We start from the raw sequence: 15,621 nt of genomic DNA, 5'->3' as shown, positions 1-15,621 counted from the left end.
CAGCCTGGCCAACATGGCGATAACCCCATTTCTACTAAAAATACAAAACTTAGCAGAGCATGGCAGCTGATGCCTGTAATCCCAGCTACATGGGATACTGAGGTGGGAAAATCGGTTAAATTCAGGAGGCAGAGGTTGCAGTGAGCCAAGATGCCACCACTATACTCCAGCCTGGGCAACAGAGTGAGACTCTGCATCAAAAGAAAAATAAAAAAAAAAAAAACCCAAAACTGTTTCAGTGCAATTGGTAGAAACCTGTCCTATCAACCCCAACTTCACCCACAACTAATACTGCATAGCACAGAGGAAACACCATTAAACTTTTGGGAAACAGGGCCGGGTGCCATGGCTCATGCCTGTAATCCCAGCACTTCGGGAGGCCGAGGTGGGCGGATTGCCTGAGGTCAGAAGTTCGAGACCATCCTGGCCAACACGGCGAAAACCCATCTCTACTAAAAATACAAAAAAAGTTTGCCAGCCGTGGTGGCACATGCCTGTAATCCCAGCTATTGGGGAGGCTGATGCAGGAGAGTGGCTTAAGCCTGGGAGGCAGAGGTTGCAGTGAGTGGAGATCGGGCCACTGCACTCCAGCCTGGGTGACAAGAATGAAACTCCGTCTCAAAAAAAAAAAAAAAATTGGGGAAATGAAGCTGAAAACATAGAGCTGTTTATTTTGTTTACTGACTGCATGGGAAATTCCTGATGAAAGGGCCAAACTACCATCCATCCATCTGTCCATAATGAACTTGAGCCTGGTATAGGTTAAGTACTGCTTATCCAAAATGCTTGGGCCCAGAAGTGTTTCAGATTTCAGAATTTCTTCAGATTTTGGAAGATCTACATTATACTTACTGGTTCAGTATCCCAAATCCAAAAATTCAAAGTCTGAAAGGCACCACTAGGCATTTCCTTTGAATGTTATGCCAGCGCCCAAAAAGGATCTTGAAGCATTTCAGATGCTCAACCTGTACTGCCATTATTTGGCCATCCTGATCAAGTGGCTGCCAAGCTCTTAGTTCAAGAGCTTTCCTTTCTGTAGCAGTAAGGGCACTTGGAGATCAAGAGCAGCAGGCATAAGGCACATGGTGGTAAGCAATGAAGAAAACCTTCAATTTACTGCCAAGTGAAAATCACTTCAAACTCAAGTTCTTTGGGGAAAGACGGGCAAGGAACAATCCCTGAGGTAACATACCTTCAAGTTTCCTAAATAAGAGCATGAAATCATTTATTTCAGAATGTAAATATTATAAGGTTAACCTTCAATGGATGCACAGAATCAGGATTTGACTTAGTTTGGCCTAATTCCAAACTTACATTGCCTCTAAGACAATGCGTATCTAGTAAAACTGACAGAAAAAAATGAACCATTAGGTACCTCCCAGTGAGCTAAGAATTTATATATGCTTATAGTAAACCTTATTGCAGGATTTTACTTTTACCAAGTATATATATTTCTTAAAATAAAAAACTAGGCCGGGTGCAGTGGTTCACACCTATAATCCCACCACTTTGCGAGGCCAGAGCTCAGGAGTTAGAGACCAGCCTGGACAACATGGCAAAACATCATCTCTATAAAAAATAAATTAATTAATCGGGTATGGTGGTGCTTGCTTGTAGTCCCAGATGCTCGTGAGGCTGAGGCAGGAGCATTACTTTGGCACAAGAGTTAGAGGCTGCAATGAGCCATGATAGCACCACTGCACTTCAGCCTGGGAAACAGATCAAGACTGTCTCAAAAACAAACCAAAACTTGTCATATTCTAGGAAGCCAAGCAAATAAAACGAATGAACAAAAAAACTAGTCCAAAAAACTTTAGGCCAGGCGCAGCTGCTCACACCTGTAATTCCAGCACTTTGGGAGGCCGAGGCAGGAGGATCACAAGGTCAGGCCTTCGAAACCAGCCTGGCCAACATGGCGAAACCCCTCATCCACTAAAAACACAAAAAATTAGCTGGGCATGGTGGCGGGTGCCTGTAGTTCCAGCTACTCGGGAAGTTGAAGCAGAAGAATTGCTTGAACCCGAGAGGCGGAGGTTGCAGTGAGCTGAGATCCGCGAGGTTGCAGTGAGCTGAGATCCGCGCCACTACACTGCAGCCTGGGCAACAGAGCAAGATTCCATCTCAAAAAAAAAAAAAAAAAACCGCCAGGCACGGTGGCTCACGCCTGTAATCTCAACACTTTGGGAGGCAGAGGCAGGCGGATCACAAGATCAGATCGAGACCATCCTGGCTAACATAGTGAAACCCCATCTCTACTAAAAATACAAAAAGTTAGCTGCGTGTGGTGGCACGCACCTGTAGTCCCAGCTACTCAGGAGGCTGAGGCAGGGGAATCAACCTGGGAGGCAGAGGATGCAGTGAGCCAAGATTGCGCCACTGCGCTCCTAGATGACAGAATAAGACTCCGTCTCAAAAAAAATAAATAAAAATTTAAAGAGGAAATGCTCTTTAACTCGACTGAGTGGCAATTACTTGGGTATACACATTCATCAAAATTTATCAAACTGGCGGTTTGTGGTGGCTCATGCCTATAATCCCACGGTTCTGTGAGGTTGAGATGAGAGGATCACTTAAGGCCAGGAGTTCAAGACCAGCCTGAGCACATAGTGAGACCCCTCTCTCTACAAAAAAAAAAATTAAAAAATAAAAACGTAGCCAGGCGTGGTGGTGCACACCTGCAGTCCCAGCTACTCGGGAGGCTAAAGTGGAGAATTCTTGGGCCTAGGAGGTCGAGAATGTAGTAAGCCATGATTCCGACACTGCACTTCAGCTGGGTGACAGAACAAGACCCTATGTTTAAAAAAAATAAGAACAAAAAGATTATCAAACTATCATTTAAAAGTATGTGCATTTTATTGTATGCAAATTATACCTCCACGAAGGTAATTAAGACAAACCTCAGGTGATTCCAACTTGGGGAACGGGATTCCAAGTTTGGGAACAGTCGAGTCTAGGAACCACTGTTCTTAAGTACCAGGAACCAAGTAGTAAGCCCTGTTTTATTCAAAGAAATCTTAGGGTGCTACTCCCGCTACCCTCCCACCACCCCCAAAAAAAGATACTACAAACTAACCTGAATAGTGAAAGTTGAAGATAGCTGGACTCAGTGGCTCATGCCCATACTTGCAGCACTTTGGGAGTCTGAGGTGGGAGGACTGTTTGAGCCCAGGAGTCTGAGACCAACCTGGGCAAGACAGCGAGACTCCATCTCTACAAAATGTAAAAATATTAGCTGGGCGCAGCGGCACACACACCTGTAGTCCCAGCTACTAGGGAGGACAAGGCGGAAGGATACCTTGACACCAAAAGTTGGAGGCCACCATGACCTATGACTGTGCCACTGCACTCCAGCCTAGATGACAAAACAAGACCTTATCTCTCAAAAAAAAAAAAAAAGGCCAGGCGCGGTGGCTCACACTCGTAATCCCAGTACTTTGGGAAGCCAAGGCAGGTGGATCACAAGGTCAGGAGTTCGAGACCAGCCTGGCCAACAAAGTGAAACCCCATCTCTAGTAAAACACACACACACACACAGATTAGCCGGGCATGGTGGCGCGCACCTGTAGTCCCAAGCTACTTGGGAGGCTGAGGCAGGAGAATCGCTTGCACCCTGGTAGGCAGAGATTGCAGTGAGCCGAGATTGTGCCACTACACTCCAGCTTGGACAACAGAGCAAGATTCCGCCTCAAAAAAAAAAAAAAAGCCAGAAGGCCAGGCACGGTGGCTCACGGCTGTAATCCTAGCACTTTGGGAGGCCAAGGCAGGCGGATTGCCTGAATTGCCTGAGCTCAGGAGATGGAGACCAGCCTGGGCAACATGGTAAAACCCCGTCTCTACTAAAATACAAAAAAAAACTAGCCAGGCATGGCAGCATGCACCTGTAGTCCCAATTTACCTGGGAGGCTCAGGCAGGAGAATCGCATGAACCCGGGAGGCAGAGTCTGCAGTGAGCCGAGATCACACCACTGCACTCCAGCTTGGGCGACAGAGCGAGACTCTGTCTCCAAAAATAAAAATAAAAAAAGTAGGCCAGGTGCGGTGGCTCACACCTGTAATCCCAACACTTTGGGAGGCGGAGGCAGGCAGATCACCTGAGGTCAGGAGATCGAGACCATCCTGGCTAACACGGTAAAATCCTGTCTCTACTAAAAATACAAAAAAAAAAAAAAAAACTAGCTGGGCGTGGTGGCGGGCACCTGTAGTCCCAGCTACTCAGGAGGCTGAGGCAGGAGGACTGCTTGAACTCGGAGGGCGGAGGCTGCAGTGAGCCGAGATCGCGCCACTGCACTCCAGCCTGGGTGACAGAGCGAGATTCCATCTCAAAAAAAAGAATTAGCTGGGCGTGGTGATGTGCCTGAAACCCCAACTAATCGAGAGGCTGAGGCAGGAGAATCACTTGAACCCGGGAGGTGGAGGTTGCAGTGAGCTGGGATGGCGCCATTGCACTCCAGCCTGGGCAACAAGAGCAAAACTCCATCTCAAAAAATAAATAAATAAAATAAGTTAGTTGAAGGGCTACATGTCTGGCACTTGAGGTAAGTGCTTCTCTCTCACTGAAATCTCATGGCGCTCCCTTACCATTCCCTTTCTACAGAAGAAAAAAACTGAATTACAAAGGAGTCATATTACTGCCAAGGGTCTCAAGCCATCAAGTGTCAGAGCTAGTATTTAACTGTTTCTCTCCAGAATCCATGGTCTTAAATAAGATACTCTACTGCCTTCCTTTTCCTTCCTTCTTTTCTTTGTGTGTATGTTTGAGACGGAGTTTCGCTCTGTTGCCCGGGCTGGAGTGCAGCAATCTTGGCTCACTGCAACCTGCGCCTCTCAAGTTCGAGCGATTCTCCTGCTTCAGCCTCCCGAGTAGCTGGGATTACAGGTACCCACTAACACACTCTGCTAATTTTTGTATTTTTAGTAGAGATGGGGTTTCACCATGTTGGTCAGAGTGGTTTCAAACTCCTGACCTCAGGTGATCCACCCACCTCGGCCTCCCAAAGTGCTGGGATAACTGGCATGAGCCACCGTACGCAGCCTGCCTTCCTTTTCTGAACTTAAGATCTTCAAAAGATAAACAGAGCTTCATTATGAATAACTGGAAAAGTTAAACAAGAGATTTCATCCAGAAAAGAAATTTTCCACACACACACACAAAAAAACAGGTATTTCCAACAAAGCTGCCATATCACATAATAAAATTATCTTGTAGAAAAAAGCATTAACAAAGTGTTACAACATTAAATATCCATCTTAAATTTACTTCCTTAACCTCTCAAAGCCTATATCCCAAACAACAAAGTTACAAAAAAAAAAAAATCCCAGTAGTAGAGCATATAATCTCTAGGTCCATGGAAGAGACACTAGAGAATCACAACTCATCTACAACATACAGAGTAGGATACAATGGCCATAAGAATACAGTAAAATAAAAATGTACACATAACAAAAGTTAGAATGCTCAACCATATACTTGAAGTCAAAACAAGCAACTTTTTTAAATCACGGGACTGAATTCTTGTGCTTTAGAGCAGCTATAAGCTTCAGAAATTAAAAATCTTGGCCAGGGTAGCTCACGCCCGTAATCCCAGCAGGAAGCTGAGGTGGGTGGATTGCCTGAGGTCAGGAATTTGAGACCAGCCTGGCCGACATGGTAAAATTCTTGTCTCTACTAAAATACAAAATACAAAAATTAGCCGAGGGTGGTGGGCAGGTGGTGGATGGCACCTGTAATCGAGCTAGTGGGTAGGTTGAGGCACGAGAATCGCTTGACTCACACCTGTAATCCCAGCACTTTGGGAGGCTGAGGCAGGAGGACCACTTGAGCCCAGGAGTACAAGATCTGTCTGGGCAACATAGCAAGACCCCATCTCTAGTACAAAAAAAAAGAAGAAAAAAATAAAGCAAAAAAGTTTTAAAAACAAATCCTTGGTGGCTCATGCTTGTAATCCCAACACTTTGGGAGGCCGAGGTGGGCGCGCCACAGGGTCACGAGGTCAAGAGATCGAGGCCATCCTGGCCAACATGGTGAAACCTCATCTCTACTAAAAATACAAAAATTAGTCGGGCATGGTCACACACACACACCTGTAGTCCCAGCTACTCTAGAGACTGAGGCACGAGAATCGCTTGAACCTGGGAAACAGAGGTTGAAGTGAACAAAGATCACTCACTGCACTCCAGCCTGGGTGACAGTGAGAAGAGAAGAACCAATGACTTCAAATAAAATAGGCAGAAGTCATTAAGTCAAGGAAATTAATATTTTGAAATCCTTTCCCTTTTTCTTTTTTTTTTTTTTTTTTTGAGTCTTGCCACCGTCTCCCGGGCTGGAGTGCAATGGCGCAATCTCAGCTCACAGCAACCTCCGCCTCCCAGGTTAAGGTGATTCTCCTATCTCAGCCCCCTGAATAGCCGGGATTATAGGCGCCTGCCGCCACGCCCAGCTAATGTTTTGTATTTTTAGTAGAGACAGGGTTTCACCATGTTGGCCAGGCTGGTCTCAAACTCCTGACCTCAAGTGGTCCACCTGCCTCGGCCTCCCAAAGTGCTGGGATTACAGGCATCAGCCACTGCTCCCAGCCAGGAATTCCTTTTTATATTTATCCAAATTATCATATTAGTTTACTATTTAGTCAGAATGGAATTAGATCTACTCCTACTCACAGTGATTCTACTTTTTTTTTTTTAATATCAGATCATGTCATTCCCTTTCTAAAGAATATCTAAATGACTTCTAATCTCAGAACAAATCCAAAGAATTTCCCATGTCCTAAAGGCCCTATATGATTTGGCCCCTGCCCACCTCTCTAACCTCTTTCTACCTCCAACTTTTCCTTTCACTCCACTTCAAACTTACTTCATTGGCTGTGTATGTTTCCTCTTTCCCTTCACTTAAATTTAAGATACTATCATAAATATGCTTAAATATGGCCAGACGTAGTGGCTCTCACCTGCAATCTCAACACTTTCAGAGGCCAAGGGGGGCAGATCACCTGAGGTCAAGAGTTCGAGACCAGCCTGGCCAACATGGTGAAACCCCGTCTCTATTAAAAATACAAAAATTAGCTGAGCACAGTGGCGCATGACGGTAACCCCAACTACTCCAGAGGCTGAGGCACAAAATCACTTGAACTAGGAGGCAGCGGTTGCAGTGAGCCGAGATGGTGCTACTGCTCTCCGGCCTGGACGACAGAGTGAGACTCAGTCTCAAAAGAGAAAATATATATATACACACACATATATATACACATGTACGTATATACGTAGACACGCGTATATATACACACACACATGCTTAAATATGCGTACTCATCCTCTTAAAAAAATGAAATCAAGCTAAGTTTGACATAAACTGCATACTGATTGCAATTTAGCAAGGGTATTTTATGTTTTTCATTATTATTAGCTATAAAAATGTGTTTGGAGGAAGCATCAATAAACTGAGACCAACACCCAGAACAAGCAGCTTCACTGCCTGATTTTCAGTCACATGACTACCGTAATTATGAACATACTGAGGCCTTCACTTAATACTACAGCTCCACAGATTAAAGATGAACAATTTTACAGTAATTACAAACTTCAAACTGTCTTGGAAATTTTAATCCCACAAATACTTAACAATGAGCATGTCCCCAAAGAGCCCCAAGTATAGCAAGGCATGTAACATTAACAAGTTCAAACTTTAGTTATATTAATGTGTAGTTACAAGCAAACAGTTCCATTGGACAGGTAAACAAAGGAATAAACTAAATGGTAGAGTCAGACAAAATACTTAAGATGCTTTTTTTTTTTTTTTTCTGAGACGGAGTCTCACTCTGTTGCCCAGGCTGGAGCACAGTGGCGCGATCTCAGCTCACTGCAAGCTCTGCCTCCCGGGTTCACGCCATTCTCCTGCCTCAGCCTCCAGAGCAGATGGGACTACAGGCGCCCGCCACCACGCCCGGCTAATTTTTTTTGTATTTTTAGTAGAAACGGGGTTTCACCGTGTTAGCCAGGATGGTCTCGATCTCCAGACCTCATGATCCACCTGCCTCGGCCTCCCAAAGTGCTGGGATTACAGGCGTGAGCCACTGCGCCCAGCCAGGATCCTTTTAAAACTACAAATATGGGTGGGCGTGGTGGCTCACCCCTGTAATCCCAGCACTTTGAGAGGCCAAGGCAGGCGGATCACCTGAGGTCAGGAGTTCAAGACCAGCCTGGCCAACACGGTGAAACCCTGTCTCTACTAAAAATACAAAAATTAGCCAGGAATGGTGGTGGGTGCCTGTAGTCCCAGCTACTCCAGGGGCTGAGGCAGGAGAATCGCTTGAACCCAGGAGGCAGACGTGCAGTGAGCTGAGATCGCGCCACTGCACTCCAGCCTGGGCAACAGAGACTCCATTTCAAAAATAAAAATAAGTATAAAACTACAACTATATGGCCAATTTTAAAATCCAGTGACTATGAACTATTTATCATAATCACTAGTAACCACAATGCAATTAAACCCAAGGTGCTGTCTACAGAAGGCCAGCAGCTTCAAATTAGCTCTCTTAGAAGCTGAACTATCAGTCTTTCTTCTCAGAGTTAACATACATCTCTCAGCTCTCTAAGACACTTAAAAAGACGCAAACTAGCACCTTCTCCAGTCACTGCATGGACTCCACCCCATGGACAAGAAACACTTGAAGAGCTACCTGTTTTTACTCTCCTAATAACTTACACCCCCATATGACCAGAATAAACTTTTAAAAAGGAGTTAACTGACAAATGGAAAGAAATCAAGACGAAAATACTCCACCACCACCACATGCATGTGCACAGGGAATTGTTTACTTGATACATGCAGTACCCCAAATCAATAGTCAAAAGTGCCCACAGTTAACTAAAAATATCTTAGCCTGACCTAAATATCTTGTTTTTGAAGCAGTAAAGTGTAGGCCTTGCTCTAGAAGTTGGTCCCTTAAAAAAAAAAAATCCAAACACTTAAAGCCATGATTAGGCCAACCAGGGACCCTCGTACATTCATCTATCTCCCTCAATTGAAGGCAGGACCATCCAGTTAACAAGGGGAGAGTGCTGTGTAAGCTAATAAACTGAAATTTTTTGGCAAATGAACAGTTTCTCCCACACTATTCACCATCAACAAGGTTTAAAAGAAGAAACAATGGAATAAGCTGGAAGTCCTGAATTTTAGCTGACTCTGGAGGCCAACTGCTTGGGAGTAAATGGAGAATACCTTAACACAGCAGACAGTTCTGGTCTGCTCCCGACTAGATAAATAACCTTGGGAAATTTACTTAAGTCTCTGGGACTCACTTTGCTCATCTGCAAATGGGGTTGGACAACCAGTCCTGAAAGATTCCTCTTAGATCTAAAACTCAGAAACTATACAGTATTCCTAATCTCTTCTTCCCTCCAACACAGATTTTTATGAGAACAGAGAGGATAAATCTAGCACTAGACTTTAACTCAAACCAAGGTGCACCTTATATATTTAATGTCCCCCAAGAGCCATCAGTGCTCCACAAAAGTAGATGGAACCAATTAAGACAAGTTATCCAGAGATCCTTCAATAAGTCATTCTTTACAATTAAAAACTAGTTTTTCAGTCCAATGTCACTTGTGCCAAATGCTCAAAACAGTATCTCCGCCAATCTAGCCACATCTAAGGTGACAATCATCCACATGGTACACATTACACATCTGGGTGATACTAAGTGGTTGAAACATTCTCTCCACACACAACATTTTAAATTATGGAAGTTTTTTGGTTTTTCAATTTTTCTCCTTCAGAAAAGCAGAGTGAAATATAATCTACTTACCTACAAGAAACGTTTAAGACTTTCTTCAAGACAAAAAGAACCAAACAAGTCAACAACAGAGGTAAAAATTTAAAATCAGAACTATTAAAAAACACAAGTGGAACCAACTCTGAGGTAAAAAGGATTCCAATTTTCCACCGTAAACTACTAAACAAAGTTTGTGAAGAAATCAACTTGGATGCAAATAGCGCTATTCAATGAAGACGACCGGTAACTGTAGATCCAATCAGTAACTAAGGTACAGATGTTTAGGTCATTCCTAATCAATACAGCAACTTCAACTAAGCAACATTGCATCTATTTTCATGCAACATTGCTTAAATCATTTATAGTTTTGTGTGTCTTTTTTTCCCCAACTGGAAAATACCCCTTTTCCACTCAATACAGATCCCAAAGCTTTCAGACGAGTTCGGGCGCGTTCGGGGTGGTATGGCCGTAGATCATACCCCCTAAGCGTTCAATACAATCTTTTACTTACTTACACAGTCTCCAACAAGTCCGCATTAAAAGAAAACCTACCCAAAGTGTAACTGGACTTTAATCAATATAAAACAGTGATTCTCGTTTCTCGTTAAACGTAAAAAGCAAAATGGAGTTGTAAAGAGTTTCTTTCCCATTTCAACTCCGACAGCCACGCGCGCTTTCAGCGGCCGGCTACACCGCGCGGTCGCGGTGCCCGGCCCAAAGCCCCCGCCCTGCCCGGCGCTGCCGGGAGAGGAAGCTTCGGGGACCGAGGGCGGGCAGGCGGGCAGCTTGGGCTCCACCAGGCCCGGCCGGGCGGGGGAAGGGGCACAGGAGGCTACGGGGCGCGCTTCCGGGGACTGCGCGGGCGGGGTCGCCGCTTGGGGCGCGGGGCCCGGGCTGGGAGTCAGGTCAAGGGTCAGGGGCCAGGGGCGGCTCGGCCAGGGGCGCCTCGGCCACGAGAAGCCGGTGGGGCGCGGCCGCGGCGGGGCGGCGGCCTGCCGGCCGGAAGAGTACCGGGCGGGCGGGCCTGGGGCCCCGCGGCGCCTGGAGAGAACCCTTCCGCTCACCTCAGGCAACGAATCCGAGTCCAGCCTCTTCGCGCCGGGGACGCCGGTCCGCGAGTCGCAAACTCGGAGACGAAGGCGGGTAGCTGAAGACCAGACCGTGGACTAACGAGAGAACCGACGGAGGACCGCGGGCGGCGGGAGGGGAGCGCGAGAGAGCGAGGGCGGGCGGCGGCGGGAGGGCGGGGAACGACGTGCGCGCCCCCGAGTGCCCAGCGGGCTCGAGCCGGCACAGGTCGCGGCCCCGCGCACGCGCGCGCACTCACAGCTCATCCACTATTGCTCAGGAGCCCGTCCACGCCCTAAAAGCAAAACCCTTAACCAATCATTGCAGCCGCGTGGGGCATCACGGGAACGCCGGGGCTATAAAAGACCTGGTTGCTATTTTGTACTCCCGGAGTCACTCATCCCTTAAGCAAGTAGGGTGGGGTTAGGTGCGCGTGCGCGGTTTTAATACTCCTCCCCGAACTGCCAACTCTTCACGCATGCGAAGTAGGCCCCGCCCTGCCTGGATTTACGCGTGCGCACTAACGGGCCTGGTCCCGGAAGACCACACGCGTGCGTGGTGGGGACTACGGTGACAGTGCCCCGGGTGGGGCGAGGGCCAGTCATGGCGGAGTCCTGGTCTGGGCAGGCCTTGCAGGCTCTGCCGGCCACGGTACTGGGCGCGCTGGGCGCGCTGGGCAGCGAGTTCTTGCGGGAGTGGGAGGCGCAGGACATGCGCGTGACCCTCTTCAAGCTGCTGCTGCTGTGGTTGGTGTTAAGTCTCCTGGGCATCCAGCTGGCGTGGGGTTTCTACGGGAATACAGTGACCGGGTTGTATCACCGTCCAGGTGAGGCTTCCTACGAACCTCCGTGGTCTGGCCGCCCCCGCCCCCACCCTCTCCTGACTGTACCATTGGGTTCCCCACTATCCTGCAAGAGGCTCATCAGAACTTAACATTGGTTCACGGCCTTACCACCCTGAACGCATCTGACCTCGGAAGCTAAGCCGGGTACTTGGATGGGAGAACTTAACGTTGTGCCCTGACTCATGCCACCATACCATTTTACGCCAGAATCCCCACCAGTCCACCCATCACATTGTATCTGTTCTCTCACCTGCCAATACCATTAGTCCTTTAGGACCCTCACCAGACTTCACCAAACAATACCAGTGGTCTGTAACCTGACCTGGGCTGATGCCTGCTCAGATTCCCACCCTAGCCTGCTGCAGCTCTGGATATGTTTTTTGCCTCCAGGTCTGGGTGGTCAGAATGGATCCACGCCTGATGGCTCCACGCATTTCCCTTCGTGGTGAGTAAATCTGTCCATATCGCAACCCCATGCTTGGCATTCCAAGGACACTCCTGTGCTGGTGACAGAGAGGGGAGTTCTCAGGCTATAAGCTCACCAGCTTAATGGCCTTTGCAGTAAGCTTCAAGTCTGCACGTAGAGCTGAGGCTTCAAGTTAGGATGACACCAAGGTCTGGACAGTCCATCAGCATGCTGTTCAGCAGCCTGTAGGATAGGTGGTGGTATTGTCATAATTTCAGAGAGATGAAATGACAGGTTTGTTGGATTCCACTCCGCACAACCCCCTCAGTTGGGAAGGCAGTAATCTCTGTCCTTAGCACATTGACCTCATCAGGGTCAGCCTCCTCTTCTGCAAAACATGCACTCACTAATCAGGGCATTCATTCAGATAATCTCTGGGCCCCTATCACATGATAGGGGACACAAGAGGCCCAGAGAACAAAGACAACCCGGGCCCTGCTCATGGGGAGCCAGGGATTTATTAGGGGAGGGCAGCAGTGCACGGGGCAAGGGTGGTCAGGGAAGGCTTCTCCCAAGAAAGACACCTAAGCCGAGATCAAAGGCCACAGGGTGACAAAGTGTACCAAGCAAAGGGAATGGATTGAGCAAGGCTAAGAGGGAAGGATAAGGGTGACATATTAGAATAGGTAAGACTGTGATGCTGGAGCTTGAACGTGAGAGCTTGTTGGACCCTGGGAGCCATTGAAAGACTAACTCAGCAAGGCTGTGGTCTGATCTAATTTGCCTTTATAAATGCCTACTTCATGGCAAGCAGATAAAGGGGTCCAAGAGTTAGGGCTAGAGGTTAGAAAGGCTGCCACTGCCCAGGTTTCTGTCTTAGAGAAGAGGCCAGGCCCCATGGCTCATGCCTGTAATCCCAGCACTTTGGGAGGCTGAGATGGGCGGATCACTTGAGGTCAGGAGTTTGAGACTAGCCTGGCCAACATAGGGAAATCCCGTCTTTACTAAAAATAGAAAAAATTAGTTGGGCATGGTGGTGTACGCCTGTAATCCCAGCTACTCGGGAGGCTGAGGCATGAGAATCACTTGAACCCAAGAGGCAGAGGTTGCAGTGAGCCCAGATCACGCCACTGCACTCCAGACTGGGCATCAGAGTGAGACTCTGTCTCAAAAAAAATAACAGGCCGGGCACGGTGGCTCACGCCTGTTCCTAGCACTTTGGGAGACTGAGGAGGGTAGATCGCCTGAGGCCAGGAGTTTGAGACCAGCCTGGCCAACATGGCGAAACCCCGTCTCCACTAAAAATACAAAAATTAGCTGGGTGTGGTGGCGGACGCCTGTAATCCCAGCTACTTGGGAGGCTAAGGCAGGAAAATTGCTTGAACCCGGGAGGTGGAGGCTGCAGTGAGCTGAGATCTTGCCATTGCACCCCAACCTGGGCAACAAGAGTGAAACTCCGTCTCAAAAAAAGAAAAGTAATAACAATAATAATAAATAAATAAAATAAAAAAACTAGAGAAGGATGGCAATGCCGTACTAACATGGAGAACCAGGAAGAAGAATGAGTCTGCAGGGAGAAGGTGCTGGGCTCAGGGTGGGCTGTGGGAGATCAGCAGAGAGGTCTAGATTGTTATGTGACCTTACTGAGCCTAGCTCAGCCCCCAAGAAGGAGCCTGGGAGAGCCAATTTCAGCAACTGTTCTGCCCATGGAATAACCCGTCTCTCTTCTCTCTCTCCATCACTTTCAGGGAAATGGCAGCAAACGAACCTCTCAAAACCCACAGAGAATAAGGGAAGGCAGCAGAGGGTCTCCAAGGGCATCACTGGGTCTGCTGGCTTCTACACTGGGTTCTGCTACTCCCCAGACCTCAGGGACAACTGCGGGGGGTTCAGGGTTGGTAGCAGGGAGTACCCAGTGCCTGCAGGGCTGGGCCTCTTCTGCCTCTTAACCCTGCTCCCTCACCCAGGCACTGGGCAAGTGAAGAGTTTGCCTGTACTCTTATCTGGGTGCCTTAAGGAGAGAGATTGTGTTCTTCCTGTCTCAGGGGTGATAACTCAGGAAGCCTCTGGGTTGGGAAGACCATCAGTTCTTTTGTCTTAGGTTTCTTTTCCTGTCCCTCTTCCCATCCCCAAGATGTGACCCCATAAAAATTTTTCCTGAGTTGGCCAGGCATGGTGGCTCACGCCTGTAATCCCAACACTTTGGGAGGCTGAGGCAGGCAGATCACGAGGTCAGGAGTTTGAGACCAGCCTGACCAACATAGTGAAAACCCCATCTCTACTAAAAATACAAAAATTAGCCGGGTGTGGTGGCACGCACCAGTAATCCCAGCTACTCAGGAGGCTGAAGCAGGAGATTCGCTTGAACCTGGGAGGCAGAAGTTGCAGTGAGCCAAGATTGCACCGTTGTACTCCAGCCTGGGCGACAGAGCAAGATCCATCTCAAAAAAAAATTTTTTTTCCTGAGAGGAAGCCTGAGGTTGACCAGCTCTGGGGTTTGTAAGGCAGGTCTGTTTTCTCCTAGGCCCTGAGTTTTCTGAATCTCTGGTTTTGCTTTGTTGGCAAGGAGCCAGGGAATCTTGACCTGAGCCAGACTTTAAGCTCTATGGTTGGTTATTTAGCTGGCCATTCAGGTATAAGGCAGGGTGGTGTACCTGCTGGTACCATCCAGATGGAGGCACCAAACACCCACATACCTGGCCCAACCAGACTTCTCCCATGAGCCAGGCAAAGGAAATTGTCATCTGCCAACTGTCCTACTCATATTCCTCTCAGTCCTTCTTGGGGGTAAGCTGACTACCTGAAGGAGGACAGCTGAACCCCTGGGGTAGCCTCCTACCCACCACTGCTTAAGTGCCTATGGGAATGTGGGTCTGTACCTTGTCCCCTCATAGGATGGTACCAAGCATTTAGTGCACAGTGGCCCCATCATAGCCTGCAGCCTCATCATTTCCCATCTGGACCTGGTACAAATGCACGTCACAGGCTCAGCTCCTCCCCACTAGCATCTTCTCTGCCTTCAAGAGCCAGGCAGCCCTGCCATGTCATAATAGGCCAGGGGAGTTTCCAAAGATGTGGGTGGCAAATGCCCCTATAGAAACACCAGTACCTGAAAGCATGGTAGCCTTGGACCTGCCTCCTTCCCTCGGGGCCATACTTCTGTTTCTATCTGCTGGGCCACCAGCCACTTTAATGACCCCTGCCTACTTCCTCCCTGTTGGATGTCACACTTCCATCTGGCTGCCTTTGCCTAAGCCATCTTTGTGGTAGAGGGGCCCTGGAATTGCAGCTGTACTGAGGATGATGTTATTCACAGCCCCTGGCCCACCCACTAATACTACTGCACAGAGTCAGGATCTCACATTTCACCGCAGGCTCAACTGAGGATGTGGCTTATTAAACACGGAAGTGCATCGGTTGTTGTGGTTATTCAGACAGAACAAGGGTGTGCATGCACAGGGGCAGTGAGAGAGGGAACATCCTGGGAGCTGTTGCCCCTTGGGACCCAGATGCAACAACTTGCAGGGAGGGGAGAG

General features: G+C 48.1%; 2 protein-coding genes across 2 annotated transcripts in view; one reads left to right on the top strand and one right to left on the bottom strand.

Moving 5' to 3' along the window:
* RHOA (ras homolog family member A) overlaps positions 1-10,988 on the bottom strand; it is a 56,649-nt gene extending 45,661 nt beyond the window's left edge. Inside the window, 1 exon segment of the mRNA NM_001131283.2 lies at positions 10,832-10,988. The gene's annotated coding sequence lies outside the window, so the exon portion shown is untranslated.
* A 439-nt stretch (positions 10,989-11,427) lies between these two features.
* TCTA (T cell leukemia translocation altered) lies at positions 11,428-15,497 on the top strand. The gene is given in 3 exon segments (NM_001132887.2): positions 11,428-11,661; positions 12,070-12,124; positions 13,834-15,497. Coding segments are annotated over 3 exon segments (321 nt in total). The 5' UTR covers positions 11,428-11,438; the 3' UTR covers positions 13,877-15,497.
* The last annotated feature ends 124 nt before the right edge of the window (positions 15,498-15,621 follow it).

Source organism: Pongo abelii, chromosome 2 (assembly GCF_028885655.2).
Source record: "Pongo abelii isolate AG06213 chromosome 2, NHGRI_mPonAbe1-v2.0_pri, whole genome shotgun sequence".
In the NCBI taxonomy this organism is placed as follows: Eukaryota; Metazoa; Chordata; class Mammalia; order Primates; family Hominidae; genus Pongo; species Pongo abelii.
Note: the sequence above shows the minus strand (reverse complement) of the source record. Positions and strands in the feature narration are given on the sequence as shown.